Consider the following 26,106-nt stretch of genomic DNA (forward strand, 5'->3'; position numbering starts at 1 on the left):
ATCAGGAGAGGGGACTTCCCTGGTGGTCCAGTGGCTAAGATTGTACATTCCCAATGCAGGAGGCCTGGATTTGATCCCTGGTCAGGGATCCCACATGCCACAACTAAGAGTCCGTGCACTGCAACTAAAGATCCTGCACGCCGCGACTAAGAACTGAGGCAGCCAAAGAAATAAAAATAAAGATTAAAAAAATTACAACCAGAGGACAAGGAGCCCTTCCCCCAACTTCTTGGCTGCCCCTCAGTTTCAGTTTCTCCCAAATATGAGCAAGTCAGACAGCAGACACAGGGCTCTGTGGTTGAAGGAGCCAGCACTCTATGCCTAACACAGCTGCATTAAGGAGGCATGACCTCGGCCCAGGCTCTTCACCTCCTGCAGACTCAGTTTTCCCATTTGGAATATGGGGTGAGATCCAGCATGTAGCGTGTGAGGTTGGTCATTGGCCTGGTATACAGTAGGTGATTAATAACTGAGTCACACTGTTAGTTGTTATAATTTCTTGGTGGAGCTTAGAGTTTGGACTCTTCTCTCCTGATTGTGACCTCAGACGGGTCTCCGGTCCTCTCGGAGTCTCATTTTTCCCCATCTGGAAGATGCATACCAGCCAGAGGCCAAATTCTCTTGTCCGGCACCATAGCTCCAGTGAGTTAACCTGGCAGTGATGAGTGGGCCCTGGTGGGTTCTGAGAATAGGGTCCCTTGCCCCATGAAACACTCAGAGCAACATTTTATACATCAAAAGGACTTTTACTGAAAGGATCCATTGAGGGGATAATGGATAGGGAGGGTACCTATGTGGAGTTTGGGTGAGGTGACAGCTGAGCATGCCTGTGGCCCTCTCTGCTGGAACACCTGGACCTTGGGCACCCCCATCCTACCTACTAGCTTGAAATCACCATAGCCAGAACTGAAGGCACCCAGAAACACACCTCCTGTCTCTAAAAAAGCCCAACCCACCCTTCCAAGGACAGGGCTGGCTGGGCATGTAAACTGAGTCTTGGGGGGTCCCATGGCCCCCTCAGTGCTGCTTCTCATGGTGGGTTGGGGGCCCAAGAGGTGGGCATAGGAAGAAGGCAGGGCGCCACAGGCAGCGGAAGGCCAGCAAGTGGGGGCCCAGTGCATACAGTAGGTTACACACGAAGAAGCTGGCCCAGGCGTCCTCAGGCACACGGTAGGTGAAGGGCGTGCGCAGGTGCATGGAGGCCCCCATGTGTGAGAACTGTGCCTGGCGGTCAGAAAGGGAGGATGGATGTCACAGACCAGAGGACAAGTCCCGGCATCGCCAACATCCCTCCATGGGGAACCCAAAAGTCCTTCATCCTTATCTCACTGGTCTTGCTGATCTTCCTGTCTTCCCTCTTCAGTCCCTCTGTCTCTAAACATCCCTGTGCTCCACATGTCCTGTCTGTTCTTATCCATTCATCTGTGAGCCTCTGCCCAGCTGCCTAACCAGAACCGTCTTCGCTCTGTCTGCTGGACACCTCACCCCATCTCTCTGACCTGAGTCTAGCCCCTCCTCCTGGTCTTCCCCACCCCAGGCAGCCTTGACACAAATCCTCTCAATTCTACCTGTAACAGATAAAATAATAATACATCTAATTAAGGTCCTCCTGATACCACTGCCCTGGCCAGGGTCCAGCCTTTATCACTTCCCATCAGAAACCCAGAAACATGCCCCCAGCTCTGAACCCGCCACTATTCAGACACCTTCTATGGCTCCTCATTGTTCTCAGTACAAGCTCCCAAGCCCAGATTGCAAAGCCCTTAGCATCTAGCTGTCAATTTATCTTGCCGCTGCCTTTACCCACGTTATGGCTGTCTAAATCACTGTCCCCCTCTGTGCATTTCTTTGTGCTATTCCCATTCCTGGAATGCTTTTCCCTGCCCAAAGATTCATACCCATACAGCAAAGTCCATGCCCCCTCTTTTAAGAACTCTGCCTCTCTGGAATCCCTCTCAGCCTCTGTAGCTCCTCTGTTCAGCTGACCTCATGGGATGGGGTATCTGTGTCTGGCCCATTTTTTTTTCCAACACTAGGAAATCCTAGGAGCCTGTCAAGGGCCTGGCATCGCCCAAGGTAAGCACAAAGGCAATTGATAAGCAGGCAGAGACTTTCTCTCCTAAACACCAGCCCAACACACCCCACCCCACCGCACCTCACCTGGCCAATGGCTCCAGCAAATACCAAGGCCCAGTCAGGCAGCCAGGAGCATCCAGGAAAGATGAGGGCATAGATGGCCAGGCCATAGAAAGGCAGCACATAAAACATATTCACCAGCATCTGGGGGGCACACAACTGATGGAATGAGTAGCTGCTCAGTTAGGTCTCCTGATGCCCCTCCGGTGGTGGTCCCAGGGAGGATCTGGCCAGCCTAGACTCTATCAAGATTGGGGTTCACTGTATATCCCACCCTTGTGGAAATCACTCCTTTCTTCCCCTTGGGTTTCCCCCCACACCACTCTCATACACTGAGCCCATCCACCTTCCTCTATGTGTAGCATGTGACCCTCGCCTGATTGATCAGAACATCCCACCCCCCTGGCCAGAATAATCAGCTATGAGCTTGTGACTTAAACTTGGCCAATCCCAGCCTACTTAAGACTTACACTTAAGCACTGAGGAATTAAGGGCTCAGTATCCTCCGAGGGGGCTAAATAGGGAGAATGGAAGCCTGGAGATACCCAGGGCTGTCTCTGCCATACCACAAAGGCTCCATCTGGGAGTGGAGCACATGCAAAGAAAGCAGAGCCTGGAGATAGAGTAGCTTTGAGCTCCTGGATCCAGTCATACCTGAAGACCACATCTGTACTTTTTGGTAGGACAATAAATTCCCTTTGTGCTTCAGCCAGTTTGATTTGTGTTGTGCTGGCCCCTGCATCAAAGGGGCCCTGTAGACCCCTAACCACAGCAGGACCGTGGCCTCTCCTCCCGCCTGCCCTCTCACCTGCACCTTTGGATAGGTCACGGGGTCTCTCAGGTACGGTTCATACTGATAGATGTAGACAAAGCAGGCATCCAAGGGGCAGTCAAGGACCACCTAGGGCCCACAGACAAACCAAAAGCCTCAAACATCCCTCCCATAGGGATATTTCCCCACCCGCCTGGGAAGGGCCCACACCCCCTGCTCTGGCCTGCCCCAGCCTTGGTTTTCTCCTCTGAGAATCCACAGATGCTTGAGCTGGGGAGAAGGCTACAGGGAATGGGACTTTGTGCGGGAACACTCAGATTAGACTCAGTGAACTTCCCTGGATGATTAGGTGGGAGAGTAGTGGCCTTTTTCCGCACTGGATAAAGACGTTGAAGAAGGGGAGGGGTGGGTTGGGGAGGGGACTGGAGGCAAGGAGGTTGGCCAGTGCAGACTCACCAGGCCCCGAAAGAGGGTGAAGAATGCAGCAAAGACGAGGCAGATGACGAGGGCCAGGTCAACTGGGCGCCGCAGAAGGCCCTTTCCTTGGACCTCCTCCACCTGCCCCATGAGAAACAGCATGAGAAGCCTGGTATCCAAGAGGCACTCAGGGAAGGCTCATCCCTTCTTCCCTAATCACCAAGGAGATCTTTCCAAGGAGATCATGTCTTTGGCGAGAAGCAACACAAATGGGGGAAATTCAGGCATTTGGGACAAGGCTCACCTGGGGGCATGGGACTCACCATGTTGGGAGTGCAGCAGGTTGGCACCCGGGTCTGGGTGAAGACCCTCAAGCCAGCCCAGCACGGGATCAGCACGAAAGGAATGGTGAGGAAAAATGTGGGCCTGATCTCTGAGCTGTATTTGCCTGCCACAGTAGGAGAGACAGGGTGTCATGAAGTGAGGATCTCCCAGGCCTCGCTGGACCCTTTGGCAGGGCCATGTCAGAGCCCCTGGCTGGAAGCTGTTGAGTCACAAATGCCATCCTAGCTCAGCCCTAACACCTCTGACCCCCCCAGTGCTTGTAAGATGATGACCGTGCTCCTCAGCCTGGCCTTCCTCAGTTCACCTTCAGGACACAGCTCCTACACTTCAGCTGTTTTTTGTTCCCCCTGGAAACACCCTGGATATTCCTCTTTCAAAGCCATCCCCACATCCCTGGCTGCCTTCTCTGCTCTGTCTCCCACGACCTACCTACAAAGTTCTCAGTCTGCCCTCTGGATCCACTTTAAGATTCCCTTCTCACGTCAAGAGCGTTCTGGGCTAAGTCCCTGGGGTCAGGGACCACTAGCTGGGGAAGAAGTAGAATGTGTTTCCATTTCTCCAAAAGGAAAATGGGAGAGTTGTGGGGAAAGTCTGCCGACTTCGACTGTGAATGGAGAGGCATGCAGTTGGCGGGGGTGGGAGGCTGCCCTCCGCAGACACTGGAAAAGGTATGGAGTACCCCGTGGGGACTTCCAGGTGCCAGGCAGTGGCCCAGCCCAGGGAGACAGGATTCCTCAGAGCCAAGTCCTTACCAAGGATGTTTCCTGGGAGGAACACTAGGATGCTCATCATGAAGGATCCCAGCCAGTAGAGTCCCAGGTTCCGGTAACTCTTCCTGGGCGGGAGATGGAGGAGTAACCGGTAGATTCCTGTCCCCCAGTCTCAGAGGGTCAGGGTCCAGAGACCAATCTGGGCTCCCCAGGTCTGGACCCCTTCAGTTTCACCCAAGACAGAAGGGACAACAGGGAGTTGAATGAGGGAATAAACAGTCAGACCCTATGTCCAAGGATAGCAGTGGCTGCCCAGGTACAGGGTGACACAAGAGAAGAGAATTGACCACCATGGACACCTGTGACAGTCCCTGAATCCTTCTCCTAGCCACCCCTGTCTAAGCCCTAGAGGGGCTTCCTGATTTCCCCTACAGACACTTCTGGCTTCACCCTGGCCTGGGACCTCCCACCTAAGAACTCCACCTCCTTCCCAGGGTCCAGGTGCCACCCTGCCCACCTTGCGCACCTTTTACGGATGGCACCAGTCATGGCCAGGTAGAGGAGGTAGTGAACAATGCCATCCCAGTAGCAGATGAAAACTCCATGTGCCGTGCGCAGGTACGGCTCACCCTGCAGGGGCAGGTGTGGGGCTCAGACAGGCAGGAGGACTGCGGGCATCCCAGACCGCTCCCGACATACCTCCTTGGTGTAGAACGCCATGAAACCCGCCATGTAGCCATCTTCCTGGAGAGCAATAAGGAGGTCCACCACGGATGTGAAGGCGAAGACCGCGAAGACTACGGGAGAGCAGGCGGGGCATTGGCAGTGTGGGGGCAGGGCAGAGATTAGGTGTGGGTGGGGCCTGAGAGCTCTTGTTGGGGACTCAGTTTCCCAAAGCCTCTGTGCAAAACTGCTCCCAGGCCCAACCCCACAAATCACATGACCCACAACCCTTCCTCACAGGGAGGCACAGTCCTTGCCTTAAAGGTGACCACAGGTTGATGAGAAAGGCACTGTTCTGTGGCACTCAGGAGCCCCAAGTCAGAAGGGGAAGGCCCCCTGAGACTCCCCAATCAACAGGGGGTCTCCAGTCTCTCTGAGGTTCTCCAGTCTGATGAAGGCCCTTCAAGGACTGCCAGTCTGATGCAGGAAGCCCTTGCCCAAACAGTTCTCTTCCCCAGGACCTCCCACCAACTCACCAGCATAGAGCGGGTCATAATAGATGTCACTGCGGGACAAGCTGTATATGGCCAAGGAGAGCAGACCCAGGATCAGGGTGCTCATCAACACCACCCCCAGGGGGCTGTGGAGAGGAAAACCAAGTCAGGGAGGCCAGGCCCTGACTGAGACCCTATAGCACCCTGGGGCAGAGCAGACACCAGGAAGCTCCAGGTGACCAGGCTGAAGCTCCTGTCCATCAAGGAAAGCCATTCCCTGTAACTCCCATTTCCCAGCACCGGGCTCTTGCTCCAGCTGTTTCTGACCCACTGCCTCAGTTCAGTTCAGTGTCTGACTGTTTGCGACCCCATGGACTGCAGCACACCAGGCCTCTCCGTCCATCACCAACTCCCAGAGCGTGCTCAAACTCACGTCCATTGAGTCGGTGATGCCATCCAACCATCTCATCCTCATGCCCCACCCCCTAACTCCTTCCCAAAGTCTTTCCCCTTGGCAAAGTCCTATTCATCCTTCATGGCCCATCTGCATTGCTCCTCTTCCAGGTGCAGAGGGAATCTCTGTCAACCCCTTCTGACTATGCGATTTATCCAGTCACCTGCTGATGTGTGTCAGCTTGCTTATTCATTCAACAATTCCAAGACCCTCTTGGTCAGTTCCAGTGCTCACAACCACCAAAGGATCTCTAGAGCTTAGCTCTGTACACCTCATTGTCTGAAGCTCCCGACTCCTCCCAGATAAAGTCCAAAAGTTTCCATCAACCCCACCCCACCCCTGCCCTGATCTATTCCTATCAACCTGATAAGGCACGTCAACCACCTGCAGAGATACTAGAAGCCAGGTCTCTGGGCAGCCCCCGACACTTGGCAAATCAAGGCCCAGAGAGTGTGGGAGACATATCCGAGGTCACATATTCCCCCCTTACACTCTCTCCAGATCCCTACCTTCCCCCGACCCCTTAGGATCCCCATTCTTGGCCCCATCCAACCAACAATGACAATTATAGTAATTAGCTGAGACAGCAACAGCATCTTGGCACACAGTTCATAATCCTTGACTGTAACTATGGAATGAGTCTAGGATTACGTTCATTACACAGTGAAGAAACCGAGGCTCCCGGGGGCAACCTGGCTCACTTGGGCTCCAGGGGGGTGGAGCCAGGAATTTGTACCCAAGGAGCCAACTCCACAGTCAAGACTCAGCCCCATGGCCTCAGTCTGTGTTGGTTTTGGGGGTATGAGGGATTGGTGGGTGGCTGATATTCAGTGCCTGGATCCACAGCATTGAGGCCTGGGGGTGGGTGATAGGGACAGGGGAGGTGGAGGCGTGTAGGGGAAACTGAGGCTATGCACAGGGTGGGCCAGCCCCTGAAGATAAGAAAGTGTCAGACAGGCGATGGAGGAACTGTCTGGTAAGGGTAGCGCAGCAGAACTTGTGTGTGGCAAAAGCCGGGTCACTAGGGCCTTATCTGGGACAATACTTTGACCCTTGGCGACTTTGGAGTCTGTGCTGGGCACATCCCTGGGAAAACTCCAGAAACCTTCCAAAACCCTGCCTTGTTAGGGGCTCTGTTTCTCAGAGTCCCTCCCCCCAGGTCCCAAACGTCCCAGGAGCGCCCCAGCTCCACCACACTGCGCCAGCCGGCTGGAAGGGTATTTCCGGTTGGAAACGAGGGGTTCTCCTGACCCAGCCCGCTTCTCCCCCGGGCCAGCGGCGCCGGGCCGCTCGGCTCAGGGGAACCCGCGCATCCGCATCCCGCCCGCTTCGCACCCTCACACCCCAACCCAGCCCCGCCGCCCCAGAGGAGGCCTCCCCAGCCCCTTCCCGCACGCACTACGAGAGCACCGAGACGTAGTTGAGCGCGAAGGACAACGGGAGGGCGCCCAGCGATAGCACTGCGATCTTGCCCGCCAGCGGCGGGATGTCCATAGCGGCGGCGCCGGGACCCCGGCTCGGTTCCTGCGTGGCTGTGCCTCTGGGCGCCGAGGTGCCAGGGACCCAGCCAGACTCGGCCCCGCCTGGCGCAAAGGTCGCCCCCTCCACCCCCGCACCCCCCCACCGCTGTGATTGCCCCGCGAGCTCCCGGGGAGCCTCCGAGGCCCCTCCCTCTCCCAGCGGCCCCTCCCCTCCACTGATAGCCTCGCCGGCCTCGGGGCGGTCCCTAAGGGCAGTGCCTGCCGCCCAGCCGGTTTCGCTTTCTACTAATTCTAATTAGAACACAATTCTTCAGGATGCTTCCGTTTCTGCGTCCTGGAGGTCCTCGGTCAGCAACTTCACTAGGATCAAGTGGATACTGATTCTGCGTTTCTGCGCGCTGACAAGAGAACCTTACCCGCCTGGGTGCAGAGTTCCCTTTAGTGCCCTGGGATTTGAGTTTTCATGCGATGGCCTCAAATTTAAACATGTGTCCAGGTGTGACGTTCTGACTGGGCACCGGGGGTAGGGGCGGGGGACGGCATCTCAAGGCAGACTGCCAGGACCCAGAGTTGGCGACACCTTAAAGGGCTCCGTGATTCTGTTTCTTCCTTCTATACTGAACACCTGCTAATGTGTGCGGGGCCCAAGGGGCGCTAAGGATGGTGAGGAGGTTGATGGTGGTGTTCCTGGCAGGAAGAATAGCTCAAGCTTACGGCTGAGCAGCAGAAGGGAGACACTTGGGCTGGGGCGGTGGTGGAACTTGATAGAGCAACATGGGGTGGGCTTGGGAGGGTTCCGGACATCCAGGAGGAGGCTGGGCTCCATCATGGGGCAAATGCAAGGGAGCAGAGCTGGACCAGGGAGGGGTTGCAGGATGGGAGAATGAAGAAGCAGCTCTCTATCAACCCCTCCAACTGGCCTCGGATTCTTGCCCACGTGGTGCTTGTGGCTGCAGGAAGCAGGGTAAGCAGTGGGTAAGCAGTGCCCACTTGATTCTTGTCCCAAGGAAACCTAGAGTCATTTTTTTTTTTTGGTTGGGGGGGAGCTACACCACTGGGGCTTTGGGACTTTGGTTACCTGACCATCGATTGAACTTGGGGCACAGCTGTGAAAGTGCAAATCTTAACCACTGGACCACCAGGGAATTCCCTGGGGTAAAATTCTAACCCTCACATCCCACACCCCCTGCTCCTGGCCCAGCCAGGGCCCCATCTCCATGGGCCAAGCTGGGTCCCCTCTCTGAGTCTGGGTGACAAGATGATCTGTGGCCACTGACTCAAAACCTTCCTTCCTCAGGGGCCTGTTTCCCTTGATGCGAAGTTCAGTTTCCTCTGGGCTGACCTGAATCTCCAGCCTCCTTTCTTGACCTTTCTCAGCTTCAGTGATTTCAATTCCCTACATGCCCCTCTCCTGTCTGCAAGACGGACCCTCTCCCATTTCCCCACCTCTTAAAGCAGGCTGCAGCGTCCTGTCCTCCAGGCAGCTCACCTGGCAACTCCAGCCCCACTTTTATCCCTGGAGGGCCGGGGTCTGGTGCAGCTCTGTCCAGGGGTCTGGTCTTACACCCCATATCTGGGAGATGCCTACTCATCCACCTGGCACTTGGAGGTCTCCTCTTCCAACTTTCCCCCTGGCTGGGGCTAAAGTCCATGGTCTGAGTCTGGTGATCCTTTTGGTCACTGAGCATGAAGTGGAGGGGTGACCCTGACCTGCAGAGCAAGGTGTTAGGGACCAAGCCCCAGGGTTCCCATGGCTGGAATCTGGCGCCCAGAACTATGCCCTTGTGCTCAGGACTCTGGCTGCCAAAGCCGGCTCCATGTCACCCCCTTGCCTTGCCCCCGGGAACAGCATCCATGGAGGGGAGACAGGGTAGTGTGTGCCACTCCAACCAGGGAGCTGCTGCTGAGATTCCCAGACTCCCTCACTGAGACATTCCCCAGACCACCTCCACCACAGGTCCCGGTTCCTCTTCACAGAATTCATCAGTCTCAGATGGTGTTAGGGGTTCATGACTGCAGCCCCAGCAGAGTGTGGGTGCCCAGCACAGATCCTGTCCATCTGGTTCACAGTCAGTGCTCAGTGTTTGCTGAACGGCTGTGTGAACTGCAGGCCGGCCCAGGAGCCTGATGCCAGCTCGAGTCCTCAGACCCCTTGAGCCAACAGGGGCTGAGCAGGATCCACTGTATGGGGCAGGGGGGTGAGTTGTAGGGGCCCCCAGCGGCCCAGGCCCTGATATTCCAAGCACAGCTCACAGATTTTGGAGACCTTGCCCAAGTTGCTCACTCAAGATCCCCAGGTGATTTCTGCACAAACATGAGGCACCGGCTCTGGAGATGGGGTGAGCTCTCAGCAGACACCATGGTCTGGGCTGCCCACTAGCTTCCCCTCTTCCAGGAGGCGTGTGATGTCCCAGTCCAGCGTATCTGTCCGGGAAGCTGTCTCTCAGAGGCATGAGCCCTAGGGACTTGTACGTCCACCCTACTCTGAGGATGAAGGGCAGCTGGGATGGCTTGGGCTGCAGCATCACCAGCCAGGTCTGCTGTATGTGGCGTGGGTGGGAGGCCCTGTCAGGGCCACCTGTCGAGAGGTGGGGGCACAGGTATGCCCGGGTCCACCTGCCTCGCGGGTCTGAGGGAGAACTGGGCCTACCCGGGGGGCCTTCCTGAGCCTCCCCCTGTGGCGCAGTGCCAGGCTAGGAGGTCCCTTAGGCTGTCAGCCTAGGTGCAGCCAGATCTCCTTCAGCTGCTGGCCGCCCCTCCAAAATTCCTCTCCTCAACTCCAGCCCAGGCTGATGGGGGACCCCATGAGCACACAAAGGTCCAGGAGATTTTCCAGGATTCTGTGGGCACTGGGCAGCCTTCACAGGTGCATCCTGTCCCCCCGCCCACCGTGGCCCTGCTGCTAAGGAACAGGAGGGGTTTCTGGTGATGGCAAGACCAGGCTGCCACAGCAGGCAGGCTCTGGGGTTTTAATACACAGCACAACACTCGCAACAACGGGAAGGGTGGGCAGAAATGCAGGCTGGAACATTCCACAGTCCAGGGACAGTCAGTCTTTTGGAAAGTACACTTGTGCATTTCTCCAGAATACTCAGTAGTAAGGCCGTCTGGGGTTGTTCTGTGGGAAGCAAGAAAGAGAAAATGGGAGGTGATTACGCTAAAGCGAGGCAGCAGTTCCTCCCATCCAGAGCCCACCAGGAGCAGCTGGCTCACATTCTCCAGGAGGGAGGGCAGCTTTGAGCAGGACAGACAGACTTGAACACAGGTGGAGAAGTGGGAGGTGGGTTTGCTGATGAGCCTAGCAGGACTTTGGAAGGAGGGACACTTCTGTTACCAGCACCACCACCCCTCCAGTGGAGGAACTGTGGTGAACCAGCGGAAACAAGATTGGGGACAGGGACACACGCACCAGGGGGTTGGGCCGGAAGCGGTAGGCCAGCATCATCCTCTTGCGGAAAGCCTCGTATTCGTCGTCTTCCTTGGAGAGCTCGGCTGGCCGGTCAATGCCAAAGCCAGCGCCATCTACCGTGGTGGTGCCCCTGCATTGGGGCAATGGGTGGGGTGAGCAGGAGAGCACGATGGTGCCAGCAGAAAAGGGGGTGAGGGACCTGAGCTTGGGGGCAGGGAGGCCTCACTTGCCCTGGATGGGCTCAGCAGCAGCACCCCAATGCAGCTCAATGTGGGGGGTACATTGGGCTGGGCAACACCTGTCTGGGACACGACTGGCACTCTGAGAAGATGGAGAGCCCAAGGTGGTCCCACCACCAAAGTCTAGACCCCTGACCTATGTCTCTGCGTGGGGCTTTTCCTCTGCCACCCACCCCCAGGTTTGGAGGCCACACTCACTTGTTGACGGGGTTCTTGATGCCCTGTCCCTCCGAGCCCAGGCCATCCCCCTCCTTCCAGCCCATCTTCATCAGCATCTGGTAACCGATGTTCTCGATCGTCAGCTTGAACTCCTTGTACTCTGAGTAGTCAGGCTCACGGCCTTCCTGCAGGGGAGGAGGCAGCCGTCATCCACCAGAGCTGTAGCCAACCCCATCCCAGCTCTGGCCCAGAACCCCACTCTATCCCATGGCCTCTGGGACCACCTGCCCCTCTGCCTTCCCACCACCATGTCAGACTCTTTGAGTAAAGATCAACCTGCCCCTTGTCAGGGTCCCCAGGGCCAGAAGCAGTGCTGAGTTCCCTGGTGGCCAAGTCAAAGAGGGCAAGATGCCAGGTCACACAGGCCTTGACCACCATGAGAAAGATCCACAGTTCATCAGTGAAGACAAAGCTCATGTTCCAAGAGCTATCTGTCACAGAGAGCGCTAAAAAGAAGCCAAGATCAATAAGGTGACCACTTCACTGATAAGATGATGTGCTACAATGCAGTTTTGCAAAAATCCTCAAAAGCCGACGTGGAATGTTCTGCATCAGCTCTCTCCTCTTGAGCACCAGGGCAGCAGGGGAGGAATGTTTTCACTCTGGAGAGCCCAATACATGGAGGTGTCTGCCTGAGAAATGCCTTGCCTGTAATCTGCACTTAACTGACTCCACTGGAAGCAGAATTTCCCTAAAGCCCTGGGAAGCATTTCTAAAGCGGCAACTGAGCTGCTGTTCACTAACGTCCTACACAGATGGTCTCTGTTACAAGCAGACGCCTCTCCTGGAAGAGGGCTCAACTCGCCCTGTGAGCCAGGGGGCCTGAGGGCACCACAAGTGCCTGCCCCAGGAGGAGGATGCAGTCCAGGCTCTTCCCAGTTACCTTCAGGGCCTTGAAGGTCTCCATGAACTTCTCCAGCTCGTCCGGTGGCAGGAAGTCCCCGATGAAGTGTTTGCCCCGGCCCATCTTCGTCAGCTGCTCCGCCCATTCTGCCCAGAGATGGGGAAAAGGTGAGATGAGGAAGGAGCGGGGGGTGGCCCCACAGTCCAAGTATGAGTCTCAGGGGGAGTCTGGGGCCGTGGGGAATGAATGAGGCAGCTGCTGAAACCCTGACATAAGCCCCTGCTCTCCCACACAGCCCTCCTGGGTACTGTGTTCAAGCACCAGGGAGCACTCAGAGGCCCATGCAATTATCACTGAAGAAAACAGGCACAAGAGGCCAGCTCTCTTGCCCAGGGCCTTACAGGCTGGGCAGGTGGCTCAGGATCCCAGTGTGGCGCCTCCACGTACACCTTGGGCAGGTGAGTGGGTTTCCCAAACGCAGCGCCCTGAAGGCAGGCCTCAGCCTGGCACTCCACCCTACCGCCCTGGGACTCCTCGTGGCCCACCTCGCGTCTTGTCCATCTCCATGCGCCGCAGCTGGTGCTCCCAAGTGCCCAGCTCGCTGTCCACCTCCTCATCACTGTCGTAGCCGTGCTGGTGCTGCTGCAGTGCCTTCTCCCACAGCAGCTGCATGTCCTGCATCGCGCGCTTGTGCTGCATGATCATGTCATACATCTGCTGCATCTGTGGGCCGCACACGCCAGTGAGTGAGGCCTGCACCGTCTGCATCGGAGGCGAGGTCCCGCCCCTCCCCTGTGCATGATGGGCCCTCCCTCCCCGTCCCTGGGGCAGGCACACCAGCACGGCTTGGAGCAAGTGTTCAGGAAGGCACTGAATCTGGTGCCAGGACATGCCCTGGGTTTCCTGAATCTCTGTTTTGAGCAGGGAGGACCTCTCTCTAGTTTTCCCCAGAGGTTGGCCTAATATCTGCAATATCCTGGGCACCATCATGATGGCCCGAACGAGGGTGACGTGGGCTTCTGAGCCCTGGGAGGATCGAGAGTGACGTGACGGGGCTGCCAACCTGGAGGAGGTGGCGGGGGCAAGTTGTCCCAGCTACTCCAGCGGTCTGTGTCCTGGCCACAGAACAGCCAGTGAGCCAGCCCTCACTCCAACAATGCCCCCCATCATCTGGGCAGCTGTCACAGCATTCAGGGCACCCGGTACCAGTCAGGCTTATTCTGTAATGAGTGCTGGAGGAAACTGTGAGGAAGACTTAAATGGAGCCCATCCAGTCGGGACCAGCCCACGAGTGCAGTGGGGAGTAGCCATGAAGCATTCATTGCAGAGGCTGTTCAGGCAGTGTGAGAAGGCCTGGCTCTGGACACAACTGTGGGCTGGGGAGGGCCCTTGGGAGATGGCATGCCATTGACAGGGGACCTACTTAACCAAGAGCCTCTCCCCTGAGTGTGGGGTCCACGTGGCACCACAAAGAGGTTCAGAAAGAACACATTGTGACCACTGCGCCACCAGGCACAGTGGGAGACAACATTCCACCAGCCCCTGTGGAGCCTGCTTGCCCTGCCCCTCAGGGTCTTACCTCCTGTTGCTCCTTCAGCTGCTTCTTCTGGGCATCCGAAAGCTCCGTGACACCCACCAGACCCACGGGCTTCCCCTTCTCGTAGCCAAGACCCTTGAGGTCCTGAACTAGAAACAAGACACAGGCTGGTCAGCACCTGACATGTGGGCCCAGCCATGCACTTGTGTCCAAGGCAGAGTCCACGAGCTGACGACACCTGAGGCACCTGCCACGTGTGGCAGGACCCTGAAGCGGAAGCAGTCAGTATACATGTCACCTGATGACCTCGTGGGGCTTTGCTCTGCTCCATCATGTGCATGCAGTTCCATTCCCATGTGACTGCTCCAGGCAGGCTCTATGACCCCCACTGCAGATGCTGACACCCAAACTCAAGAGGTCAGGGCCCCACTCAAGATGACAGAGCTAACAGGGGACAAGGCGGGGAATCTGCAAAGCCAGAGATGTGGCAGCTGAGAGTGTGCGTGTGTGTGTGCACACAGGCTCTTGGAAGTAAGCCCTATGGTGAAGACACCTGGTGTAGACACACAGGTTTGGAGCCTGGCATAAGAACTCTGTTAGCACCTTCTTGAGAGGCAGCCAACCATCTTAAAAGTAACTAACATTTAATCTGGTATCAACTCTGGAGCTTGGCTGGAACCCACAACACTAGTTCAAATGAAGATGCTGTGAAGGCTCCATGTGAGTGTTAGAAACAACCTCCCTGCAGGTGGTGGCTTCCTGGGGAACAACTCAGGCAGAAGAGATGCAGAGGCCTCTCCAGAGGCTGGAAGAGCCATGTCTTCCCAGATCAATGGGGCTGGGGCTCTGCCTGTAAGAACCACTCGCAGGTGCTTTTGGACCCTGAGATTGTACCCTAATCCCTCAGTCTGTGGGGGCTCTGGAGGATGCAGGGGAACACCGTGGAGAGAACAAAGGAGGCAAGGTCTGAGCAGTCTGCTGTTCACCTGGATCAGGCCCGAAGTCCCTCTCCTCCCGCAACCACTTCATCAGCGAGCAGGCGGCGGGGCTGGGGGGGGGCGGTGCCAACTCCCTGGGAACAGTGTGGGCCACTGGGGCTTGAACCTGAACCGGAGACTGGACCACAGGGCCATGGCTTCTGAGCTGGGACACACATGCAGAAAAGCAGCCTCACATCAGAGCACTCCTTCACACTGGGCACCACGTTTGGGACTGGGGCAGCAATTCGACCCTCACCCCATCAACCCTGCGCAGAGATGAGCTCTAGAGCCCCAGTGGGCACTCAACTCTTCAGGTAGTAGCCTTTCTCTTTAGCCAAGGGAGCACCGAGCAGGAGACTACTCTCAGAGTGGGCAGGGTCAACAGGCCAGCCCCGTGACCTAGGTGAGATGCCTTCCGTTCAGCCCATCCTTGGACGGCAAATGCAGGTGTTGGTGTCAGGTCACACAGGACTTTTCTATGCTTGTGTGTCCAGCGCCAGTCAAGTCAGGGCTGAGGGAGGTTAAGAGGGTTCTGCCCATGGTACAGGCTGCATGGTGAAGGAGTCAGACAGAAAGCATGAGCTTACTGGTCATCAATATCTCCTAAATGATGCCATGAAAACAGACCCCTACCCTTAAGGGTCTGTGGTAGAAAATGAGCAATGAGGCCATACGTTGGCTGTCCCTGAAACTGCTGTCAAGGAGGGGGAAGCTGGAGATAACTGCACAAAATTGACTGTAGTGATTACTGTGCTTATCATTGTACATTTCCTGAGCCTTCTATGATAAGACTAAATCCAAGTACTTTAAAGCTCAGGAAAAAACATGACCATCCACATGTTGTCTATAAGAGACTTACTTTAGATATAGACACAAATAGGTTGAGAGTGAAAGGAAGGAAAAAGATGCAAATAGTAACCAAGAGAGAGCTGCACTGGCCAAGAGAGAGCTGCACTGGCCATACTAGTATCAGACAAAACAGACTAAGTCAAAAAAGATTATGAGAGACAAAGAAGGATGCTACATATTAACAAAGATTTGCTTATAGAAAGAAAATATAACAATTAAATATACATTTGTACTCTCGCCTGGAAAATCTCATGGACAGAGGAGCCTGATAGGCTGCAGTCCATGGGGTCGCGAAGAGTCGGACACGACTGAGCAACCTCACTTTCACTTTTCACTTTCGTGCATTGGAGAAGGAAATGGCAACCCACTCCAGTCTTCTTGCCTGGAGAATCCCAGGGACGGGGGAGCCTGGCGGGCTGCCGTCTGTGGGGTCGCACAGAGTCAGACACGACTGAGGCGACTTAGCAGCAGCAGCAGCATACACAGACCTTGGGGCTTCCCTGGTGGCTCAGATGCTACAGAATTTGTCTGCAATGCAGAAGACCTGGGTTCAATCCCTGGGTTAGGAAGATTCCCTGGAGAAGGGCATGGCAACCTACTCCAGTATTCTTGCCTGGAGAATTCCACGGAGAGAGGAGTTTTGCGGGCTACAGTCTACGGGGTCGCAGAGAGTCAGACACAACTAAGCGACTGACACACACAGACACACACACAGACCTAAGAGAGCTCCAAGATAAATGAAGCAAAAACTGACAAAACTGAAGGGAGAAATAAACAATTCTGTAGTAACTGTTGATGATTTCAATATCCTACTTTCAATAATGAACAGAGCATCTAAACAGAAGGTCAATAAGAACAGAGGACTGAATAACACCATAAGCCAACCAGACCTACTAGATTATCTACAGAACATGCAACCCAACAACAGCAGAACACACAGTACTCTGGAACACACACACACACGGACCATTCTCCAGGATAGCTCATATGTTGGGTTACATAACAAATCTGAATAAAAGTCATCTTTTCTGATCACGATCGAATGAAATGAGAAATCAGTGACAGAAGGAAAACTGGAAAACTCACAAATGTGGAAACTAAACACAATCTTAAAAACCAATGGTTCAAAGAAGAAATCACAAGAGATCAGAAAATGCTTAAGAGACAAATAAACATAAAAGCACAACACACATCAAAATTTATGGGATGCAGCAAAAGCAGGGTCAATAGGAAAATTTATAGTTGTAGACGCTCATATTAAAAAAGGCAGACATCCAACCAGCACCTAGCTGTATAGCATAAGGAACCAGAGAAAGAAGAGGAAACTAATTCCTGAGCTAGCAGAATGAAGGAAATAAACACAAGAATGGAGATAAAAGAAACAGGAAACAGAAAAATCTCAGAGAGAAAAATCAATGAAACCAAAAGTTCGTTCCTTGAAAAGACGAAGGAAATGGACAAATCTTTAGATAGGGTGCCTAAGGAAAGGAGAGAGAAGACTCAACTACTAAAACAACAGGGAGATTCAGCAGTCACCGTCATTAGCAGGGGATAAATTCCAAGATCCCCCACAGGATGCCTGAAACTGCAGATAGTACTGAACCCTGTATAGACAGACACACACACACCACACTGCATACATACCAACCCGTGATAAAGTTTAATTTACAGATTAGACACAGTGATATTAATAATACCTAATAGTAAAACAGAACAGTTATAACAATATACTATAGTAAAAATTATGTGAACGTGGTTTCTCTCCCAAAATATTTTATCACAAATGTAATGCGTTTTCCATCTTAACAAAGTACATGTTAACACACACTGTGGATATAACTTTGCAGCTTAAGATACAATGGGAAAACTAGCACAGATTTCTTTTTCTTTCTTCACAATTTCATAAATAGATGACTTTTTATTACTGTAGAGCTTGGTAACTGAAGATTATTGAGCCAAGAACTTTAAGTAACTCTTTACTTAAAGGAAACACTTTACAGCTTCTCTTTCACACGTCTGAATTGGCAGCATCACTACTCTTGTGCTTTCAGGTCATTATTAAGGACAATAGTAAAGTAAGGGTTATTTAAACATAAGCACTGCAATACCATGACAGCCAATCTGATAACCGAGTAACTGAGTGACTAATGGGTGAGCACTGAGGAACTGGTGCCTTTGGACCGTGGTGCTAAAGACTCTTGAGAGCACCCTGGACTTCAAGAAGATCAAAGCAGTCAATCCTAAAGGAAATCAACCCTGAATATTCACTGGAAGGACTGATGCTGACGCTGAAGCTCCAATACTTTGGCCACCTGATGCGAAAAGCTGACTCACTGGAAAAGATACTGATACTGGGAAAGATTGATGGCAAAAAGGATAAGAGGACGGCAAAGGATGAGATGGTTAGAGAGCATCACCGACTCAATGAACATGAACCTGAGTAAACTCCAGCAGATAGTGAGGGACAGGGAAGCCTGGTTGCTGCAGTCCACAGGGTTGCAAAGAGTCGGACATGACTTAGCGACTGAACAAACAATAACAATGGGTGGAAAAAGTTGGACAAAGGGATGATTCATGTGCCAAGTAGGGTGGACCAGACAGCACAAGATTTCATCACAATTCTCAGAATGGGCTCACAATTTAAAATGTATTAATTTTTTATTTCTGGAATTTTTCATTTAATATTTTTGGAACACAGTTGATGCTGGGTAACTGAAACCACACAGAAAGCAAAAGTATAGATAAAGGGGAACTACTGAAGCAAGACAGTTCCAGAAAAACATCTATTTCTGCTTGACTATGCCAAAGCCTTTGACTGTGTGGATCACTATAAACTGGAAAATTCTGAAAGAGATGGGAATACCAGACCACCTGACCTGCCTCTTGAGAAACCTGTATGCAGGTCAGGACGTAACAGTTAGAACCAGACATGGAACAACAGACTGGTTCCAAACAGGAAAAGGAGTACGTCAAGGCTGTATTCTAACACCCTGCTTATTTAACTTATATGCAGAGTACATCATGAGGAATGCTGGGCTGGAAGAAGCACAAGCTGGAATCAAGATTGCCGGGAGAAATATCAATAACCTCAGATATGCAGATGACACCACCCTTATGGCAGAAAGTGAAGAACTAAAAAGTCTCTTGATGAAAGTGAAAGAGGAGAGTGAGAAAGTTGGCTTAAAGATCAACATTCAGAAAACTAAGATCATAGCATCCAGTCCCATCACTTCATGGGAAACAGATGGGTTTAACAGTGGAGACAGTGTCAGACTTTATTTTTTTGGGCTCCAAAATCACTGCAGATGCTGACTGCAGCCATGAAATTAAAAGACGCTTACTTCTTGGAAGGAAAGTTATGACCAACCTAGACAGCATATTAAAAAGCAGAGACATTACTTTGCCAACAAAGGTCCGTCTAGTCAAGGCTATGGTTTTTCCCGTGGTCATGTATGGATGTGAGAGTTGGACAGTGAAGAAAGCTGAGTGCAGAAGAATTGATGCTTTTGAACTGTGATGTTGGAGAAGACTCTTGAGAGTCCCGTGGACTGCAAAGAAATCCAACCAGTCCATCCTAAAGGAGATCAGTCCTGGGTGTACATTGGAAGGACTGATGCTGAAGTTGAAGCTCCAATACTTTGGCCACTTCATGCGAAGAGTTGACTCACTGGAAAAGACTCTGATGCTGGGAAGGATTGGGGGCGGGAGGAGAAAGGGACGACAGAGAATGAGATGGCTGGATGGCATCACCGACTCGATGGACATGAGTTTGAGTGAACTCTGGGAGTTGGTGATGGACAGGGAGACCTGGTGTGCTGTGATTCATGGGGCTGCAAAGAGTCAGACGCAACTGAGCGACTGAACTGAACTGAACTGATTGATCCCTGGAGTGGGGCATGGCAACTCACTCCAGTATTCTTGCCTGGAGAATCCCCATGGAATCCCCATGGTGGGCTGAAGTCCATGGGGTCGCAAAGTCAGACACCACTGAGTGACTAAGCACAGCACTGTATTACTAATGACTTTACAAAAACAAAAGAATGATAAAACAATACTAAACAGCACAAACTACCAAAACTAACTCAAAAGTAACAGAAAACTTGAAGAGACTTATAACAACTAGTGGGAATGAATCAATACCCAAACTTCTCCTCCCCCAGGTCCCAAAAAAGCCCAGAATCAGATCGTGTCACTGGTAAATTCTAGCCAAGATTTAAAAGATTTAACACCAATTCTACTCAAAGTCTTCCAAAAAACTGAAAGCAGATAACACTTTCTACTTCACTCTGTGAGGTCAGTGTTACCCTGATACGAAAGGCAGACAAAGACAATATAAGAAAACCACAGACCAATAATCTTTATGAGTGAAGATTCAGAAATCGCAACAAAATACTAGCAAAACCGAGGCCATCAGCGTGTTAAACTAATTATTTACCACAACAGACTGGGATTTATTCCAGGAATGCAAGAATGGTTCAACACACAAAAATCAATCAACATAATATTCCACTTTAATAGAAATAGAAAAAAATTCACATGATCATTTCAACTGGTGTAGAAAAAGCATCTGACAAAATCAAACACTCTCTCATGATAAAAACGCTCAGTAAACACAAGGGAACTTCTTCAACATGACAAAGGCCAGCTATTTAAAAGAACACAATCATAATACTCAATGGTGAAAGACCAACAGCTTTCCCCCTAAGAATTAGGAACAGGCAGGAATGCCTGCTTTTACCACTTCTGTTCAACACAGTATTGCGAATCCTAGCTAGAGCAATTAGGCACGAAAAAGCAGTAAGAAGCATCCACGTTGGAAAGGAAGACATAAAACTATCCTTATTTGCAGATGACATGATCTATATGTATCTAGAAAACCCTAAACACTGTTATGGTAATACATGAATTCAGCAAACTTAAAAAGATACATAAAAAGGGTTCCCTGATGGCCTGGTAGTAAAGAATCTGCCTGCCAGAATCTGCCTGCCAATGCAGGAGACACAGGTTCAATCTCTGGTCTGGGAAGATTCCACAGGCCGAGGAGCAACTAAGCCTGTGAGCGACAATTACTGAGCCTGTGCTCTAGAGCTCCAGCTACTGAAACCCATGCTCCTAGAGCCCACGCTCTGCAATAAGAGAAGCCACCACAATGAGAAGCTGGAGCACTGCAAACAGAGCAGCACTCTCACTTGCTGCAACTAGAGAAAAGCCTGCACAGCAAACAAAGACCCAGCAGAGCCAAAAATAAATACATAAATGTAAATGGGAAAGCTATCCTGTGTTCTCAGATTCAGTTCAGTTGCTCAGTTGTGTTCAACTCTTTGCAACCCCAGGGACTGCAGCACGCCAGGCTTCCCTGTCCATCACCAACTCCCGGAGCTTGCTCAGACTCACGTCCAATGAGTCGGTGATGCCATCCAACCAGATTCTCAGACTGGAATCTCAGTTCTCAGGTTGGATTCCAATCTCAGTTCTTAGATTGGAAGACTCAAATGGTAACATGTCAGTACTACCCAAAGCAATCTACAGATTTAATACACTCCCTATCAAAATCCCAGCGATGCTTTTTGCAGAAATGGAATAGCCCATCTGAAAATTCACACAAAATGTCAAAGGACCTAGAATAGCCAAAGCCTAAAAAAGAACAAAGTTGAAAAGCAGATACTCCTGATTTAAAATTCTACCACAGAGCTACAATAATCAAAACAGCGTGCTACTGGCATAAGGAGAAACACACAAGGCAGTGTAATAGAACAGACAGCCCCCCGAATAAACTCCTACATCTGTGGAACTTCTGACAAGGCACGAAGAGACCATTCAGTGGACAAAGAATCACAGTCTCTGTGACAAATGGTACAAACGGAAAACTGGATCTCCACGTGCAAAGAAATGAAGCTGGACCCTTACTTTATATCACATATAAAAATTAACTCAATTTGATGAGCTAAAACTATAAAACTTTTCCTGACCCAGGAATCGAACTGGGGTCTCCTGCATTGTAGGAGGATTCTTTACCAGCTGAGCTACCAGGATGGTATAAAAACCCTTAGAAGAAAAGAGAGGCATATCTTCAAGACTTTTAGACGTGGGCAACAAAAGAAAAAACAAATTGAACATTAAAACTTAAAATTTTTGTGTATCAAAGGACATTAAGAGGACATTAATAATAAAAAATTATTTTTAAACACAGCCCATAAAACTAGAAAAAAATTTGCAAATCATGTATTTCAATAGGGGCTACTATCTAAAACATAAAAATAACTCCTACAGCTCAATAACAAAAGGGCAAACAACTAAAAAATGGGCCAGACTTCCCGTGGTCCAATGGTTAAGAATCGGCTTGCTGATGCAGGGAACACGGGTTCGACCCCTGCTCTGGGAAGATCCCATGTGCCTTGGAGCAGCTAAGCCCATGCACCACAACTACGGAAGCCCACGTGCCCTAGAGCCCGTGCTCTACAACCAGAGAAGCCACCACAATGAGAAACCTGAATGGCACAGTCAGAGTTGCCCCCTCCTTGCTACCAACCAGAGAAAATACCTAAACAGCAACGAAGACCCAGAGCGGTCAAAAATAAATAATAATTTTTTAAAAAATGGGCAAAGGACCAAAATAGACATTTCTCCAACTAAACTATACAAATAACCAATAATACATGAAAAGATGCTCAACACCATTAGTCATTTATGGAAACGCAAATCAAAATTACACTGTGATTTCACTTTATTCTTACTAGGATAGCTATAATAATAATGTGAGAATATGCAGAAATTCAAACCCTTGTACATGGCTGATGGGAATGTAAAATGGTGCAGTTGCTGTAGAAAAGTTTGGCAATTCCTCAGTAAATTACAGAATTACAATAAGACCCAGTGATTCCACTCCTAGATATATGCAGGAAGTAATCAAAATCACCAAAGAAAGGCAATGCCAAAAAATGCTCAAACTACCGCACAACTGCACTCATCTCACACGCTAGTAAAGTCATGTTCAAAATTCTCCAAGCCAGGCTTCAGCAATACGTGAACCGTGAACTTCCAGATGTTCAAGTAGGTTTTAGAAAAGGCAGAGGAACCAGAGATTAAATTGCCAACATCCACTGGATCATCGAAAAAGCAAGAGAGTTCCAGCAAGACATCTGTTTCTGCTTTATTGACTATGCCAAAGCCTTTGACTGTGTGGATCACTATAAACGGTGGAAAATTCTAAAAGAGATGGGAATACCAGACCACCTGACCTGCCTCTTGAGAAATCTGTATGCAGGTCAGGAAGCAACAGTTAGAACCGGACATGGAACAACAGACTGGTTCCAAATAGGAAAAGGAGTACGTCAAGGCTGTATACTGTCACCCTGCTTATTTAACTTATATGCAGAGTACATCATGAGAAACGCTGGGCTGAAGGAAGCACCAGCTGGAATCAAGATTGCCAGGAGAAACATCAATAACCTCAGATATGCAGATGACACCACCCTTATGGCAGAAAGTGAAGAACTAAAGAGCCTCTTGATGAAAGTGAAAGAGGAGAGTGAAAAAGTTGGCTTAAAGATCAACATTCAGAAAACTAAGATCATGGCATCCGGTCCCATCACTTCATGGGAAATAGATGGGGAAACAGTGGCTGACTTAATTTTTTTGGGCTCCAAAATCACTGCAGATGGTGACTGCAACCATGAAATTAAAAGACGCTTACTCCTTGGAAGGAAAGTTATGACCAACCTAGACAGCATATTAAAAAGCAGAGATACTACTTTATCAACAAAGGTCCGTCTAGTCAAGGCTATGGTTTTTCCCGTGGTCATGTATGGATGTGAGAGTTGGACTGTGAAGAAAGCTGAGTGCAGAAGAATTGATGCTTTTGAACTGTGGTGTTGGAGAAGACTCTTGAGAGTCCCGTGGACTGCAAAGAAATCCAATCAGTCCATCCTAAAGGAGATCAGTCCTGGGTGTTCATTGGAAGGACTGATGTTGAAGCTGAAACTCCAATACTTTGGCCACCCGATGCAAAGAGCTGACTCATTTGAAAAGACCCTGAAGTTGGGAAAGATTGAGGGCAGGAGGAGAAGGGGACAACAGAGGATGATATGGTTGGATGGCATCACCAACTCAATGGACATGGGTTTGGGTGAACTGTTGGAGTTGGTGATGGACAGGGAAGCCTGGCGTGCTGCAGTTCTGCTGCTGCTGCTGCTAAGTCACTTCAGTTGTGTCCGACTCTGTGTGACTCCATAGACGGCAGCCCATCAGGCTCCCCCGTCCCTGGGATTCTCCAGGCAAGAACACTGGAGTGGGTTGCCATTTCCTTCTCCAATGTGTGAAAGTGAAAAGGGAAAGTGAAGTCGCTCAGTGATGTCTGACTTGTAGCGACCCCATGGACTGCAGCCTACCAGGCTCCTCCGTCCATGGGATTTTCTAGGCAAGAGTACTGGAGTGGCTTGCCATTGCCTTCTGCAGTTCATGGGGTCACAAAGAGTTGGACATGACTGAGCGATTGAACTGAACTGAATCAAAATCAGGGATTCAAAACAGTCCGTGTAGGTTAATGTTCACAGCAGCAGTACTGACAATCGCCAAAATGTGAAAACAATTCAGGCTTCTGAACAACTGATGAATGGATAAACATAATGCTGTCTATCCATACACTGGAATACTACTCAGCCATGGAAACAAATGAAATTGTAACATGTGCTACAACACAGATGAATCCTGAAAACACTACGCTCAGTGAAAGATGCCAGACCCTCCCCAGCAGGCTGAGACAGGGGATTGGCCCACCTGACAGAGGCGAGGGAGAAGCATCTACGTCCCTCTGCACCAGCTCGGCGGGCGGGAGCTCCACCTTGTCCTCTTCAGGCCCCCACCGGCTCTTTCGCTTCCTCTTCACGTTGGCCGTGGTGGCTGGCTTCCCTGGGGTGGCGGCAGATGGGTTGGCAGTGGGCAGGGGGCCAGATGAGGTATGGCAGGCAGTGGCAGTGGGCGTGGACCCCAACGGGGTCTCAGGAGGAGATTTGCGCTTCAGTCCGAGGTCAGGTGCCATGGGGCTGCCCATGGGACCAGACTTGGCTTTCCGGAACTCCTCCAGCTTCTGGCGGTAGTACTTGTACCCTTGGCTGTTGGGTTCATATAGAAAGCTGCAAAAGAGTAGGGGGCAAACTGTAAAGGGCCCCAGACCCTACCCGATTTAGGGTAGAAGCTCGGGCTTTGCTTTGCATAGGTATACCCAGGTCAGCCAGGGTCACTTAGGGTTGTGTCAAGATAGAGGTCTCTACCACGACCTCCTGCCTGCCAGGTCTTGGTGGCTGCTGGCCCTGGTGACTCAAATCTGACGAAAAGTGTGACATGCCACAGCCTTTCATGATGCTGTTCCTGTGAGCTAAGGGTTCTGCGAAGTCCCTACCCTATCTTTACTGGATGCCTGTCACACTATCATTGATCTCCTGCTTTGAAGGAAAAGGTGCATGCTCTCTCAGACCTTCCCCAGCCATCCTAGATGAATGCACCAGTGCCTACAAACCAAGAACTCCTGAGTAGCGAGAGACCCCTGGTGCCTGAAAGGACACGCTCTGACCCAAACCTGACAGCTGGGCACATCTGTGCTCCTTTCTGATGCATCCTTGAGAGGCATCAACAGTGGACAGAGACAAAACAAAGACACTGAACACTGGAACAGACAGGGAGCTCACTAACAGCCCTGCCAGAAACTGTGGGTCCCCAAGTACAGAGCAGAGGATGCTGGGTTCAGAGCAGGCAGCCCCTGCAGGTCCTTCTGCACCCGCGTGGCATCTCTCAGGCTCTGTATGTATGAGCCAACAGTCCTACCTCTAGAGTCCATACTGGAGGGAAAAGTCACAGCCCTGTTCTATATAGCAAACCCTGTCCAGAGAAGAGATTACACAGCCCTTGACAAGAAGTGGCTAGACCTGCACTCATAAACCTGGAATGACAGTCACAGCACAACGCTGTACTACAAAAGTAACATGTAGCCTCAAGGACACTGTAAATGCCTTCTGTATAAAAGTTAGCAGAAAAAAGAAATCCACAGACTATTTCCACATGAAAGCCACAGGAGGGATGGAAGGCCGTGCAGTTCTGCTAATGTTGGTGCTCACGGTGGGATTGAGGGATGGGGGAGCCTGTGGCGTCTTCTTTGCATTTCTGGGTCACAGTACAAGCACGTATGTCCTTCAGAAAACCCGATGACGAACATTTGTAAAAATTAAAAGAAACAAAGATCATAAAGTCATTAAGCTTCTAGCCAAGCTAAGAAAAAAAGAGGACACAAATTACTAACAATAGAAATGAAAGGGCAGCCACCACTACAGATCCCATGGACATTAAAAATACTATGGATACTATGAACAACTCTATGCACACAAACTTGATAACAGATGAAACAGGCCAATTGTTTGAAGGATATAGCCTGCCAACACTCACACATGAAGAAACAGACAAACTGAACGGGCCTATTTTTATTAAAGAAAGTGAACCATTAATAACCTTCCAAAAATTCCCTGGTGAATTCTACCAAATATTTAAAGAAGAAATTATACCAATTCT

General features: G+C 51.1%; 2 protein-coding genes across 4 annotated transcripts in view; both read right to left on the reverse strand.

Moving 5' to 3' along the window:
• Window positions 1-882: 882 nt before the first annotated feature.
• On the reverse strand, window positions 883-7,585 carry TM6SF2 (transmembrane 6 superfamily member 2). 2 transcript variants are annotated; one of them, XM_055430005.2, is made up of 10 exons: window positions 7,391-7,585; window positions 5,580-5,683; window positions 5,080-5,177; window positions 4,907-5,010; window positions 4,423-4,505; window positions 3,649-3,773; window positions 3,365-3,466; window positions 2,945-3,037; window positions 2,161-2,280; window positions 883-1,224 (listed from the first exon to the last, which is right to left on the reverse strand). In XM_055430005.2, the coding sequence occupies exons 1-10, from the start codon at window positions 7,483-7,485 to the stop codon at window positions 1,018-1,020; spliced, it is 1,131 nt and encodes a 376-aa protein (XP_055285980.1). In that variant the 5' UTR covers window positions 7,486-7,585; the 3' UTR covers window positions 883-1,017. The 2 variants fall into 2 exon arrangements, with proteins under 2 accessions (XP_055285980.1, XP_055285982.1); XM_055430007.2 differs by lacking the exon at window positions 2,945-3,037.
• Window positions 7,586-10,377: 2,792 nt separating this feature from the next.
• SUGP1 (SURP and G-patch domain containing 1) overlaps window positions 10,378-26,106 on the reverse strand; it is a 34,857-nt gene continuing 19,128 nt past the window's right edge. For both annotated transcript variants that reach the window (XM_055431524.2, XM_055431523.2), the window contains exons 8-14: window positions 24,325-24,680; window positions 13,763-13,869; window positions 12,729-12,906; window positions 12,223-12,329; window positions 11,319-11,464; window positions 10,882-11,011; window positions 10,378-10,590 (exon numbers count right to left, since the gene is read on the reverse strand). In XM_055431524.2, coding sequence (XP_055287499.1) covers window positions 10,564-10,590; window positions 10,882-11,011; window positions 11,319-11,464; window positions 12,223-12,329; window positions 12,729-12,906; window positions 13,763-13,869; window positions 24,325-24,680 — 1,051 coding nt within the window. In that variant the 3' untranslated portion in view covers window positions 10,378-10,563. The remainder of the gene's footprint in view (window positions 10,591-10,881; window positions 11,012-11,318; window positions 11,465-12,222; window positions 12,330-12,728; window positions 12,907-13,762; window positions 13,870-24,324; window positions 24,681-26,106) is intronic.

The sequence above is a fragment of the Moschus berezovskii genome, chromosome 8 (assembly GCF_049115385.1).
Source record: "Moschus berezovskii isolate FMDL1 chromosome 8, NW_MosBer_1.0, whole genome shotgun sequence".
NCBI lineage: Eukaryota > Metazoa > Chordata > Mammalia > Artiodactyla > Moschidae > Moschus > Moschus berezovskii.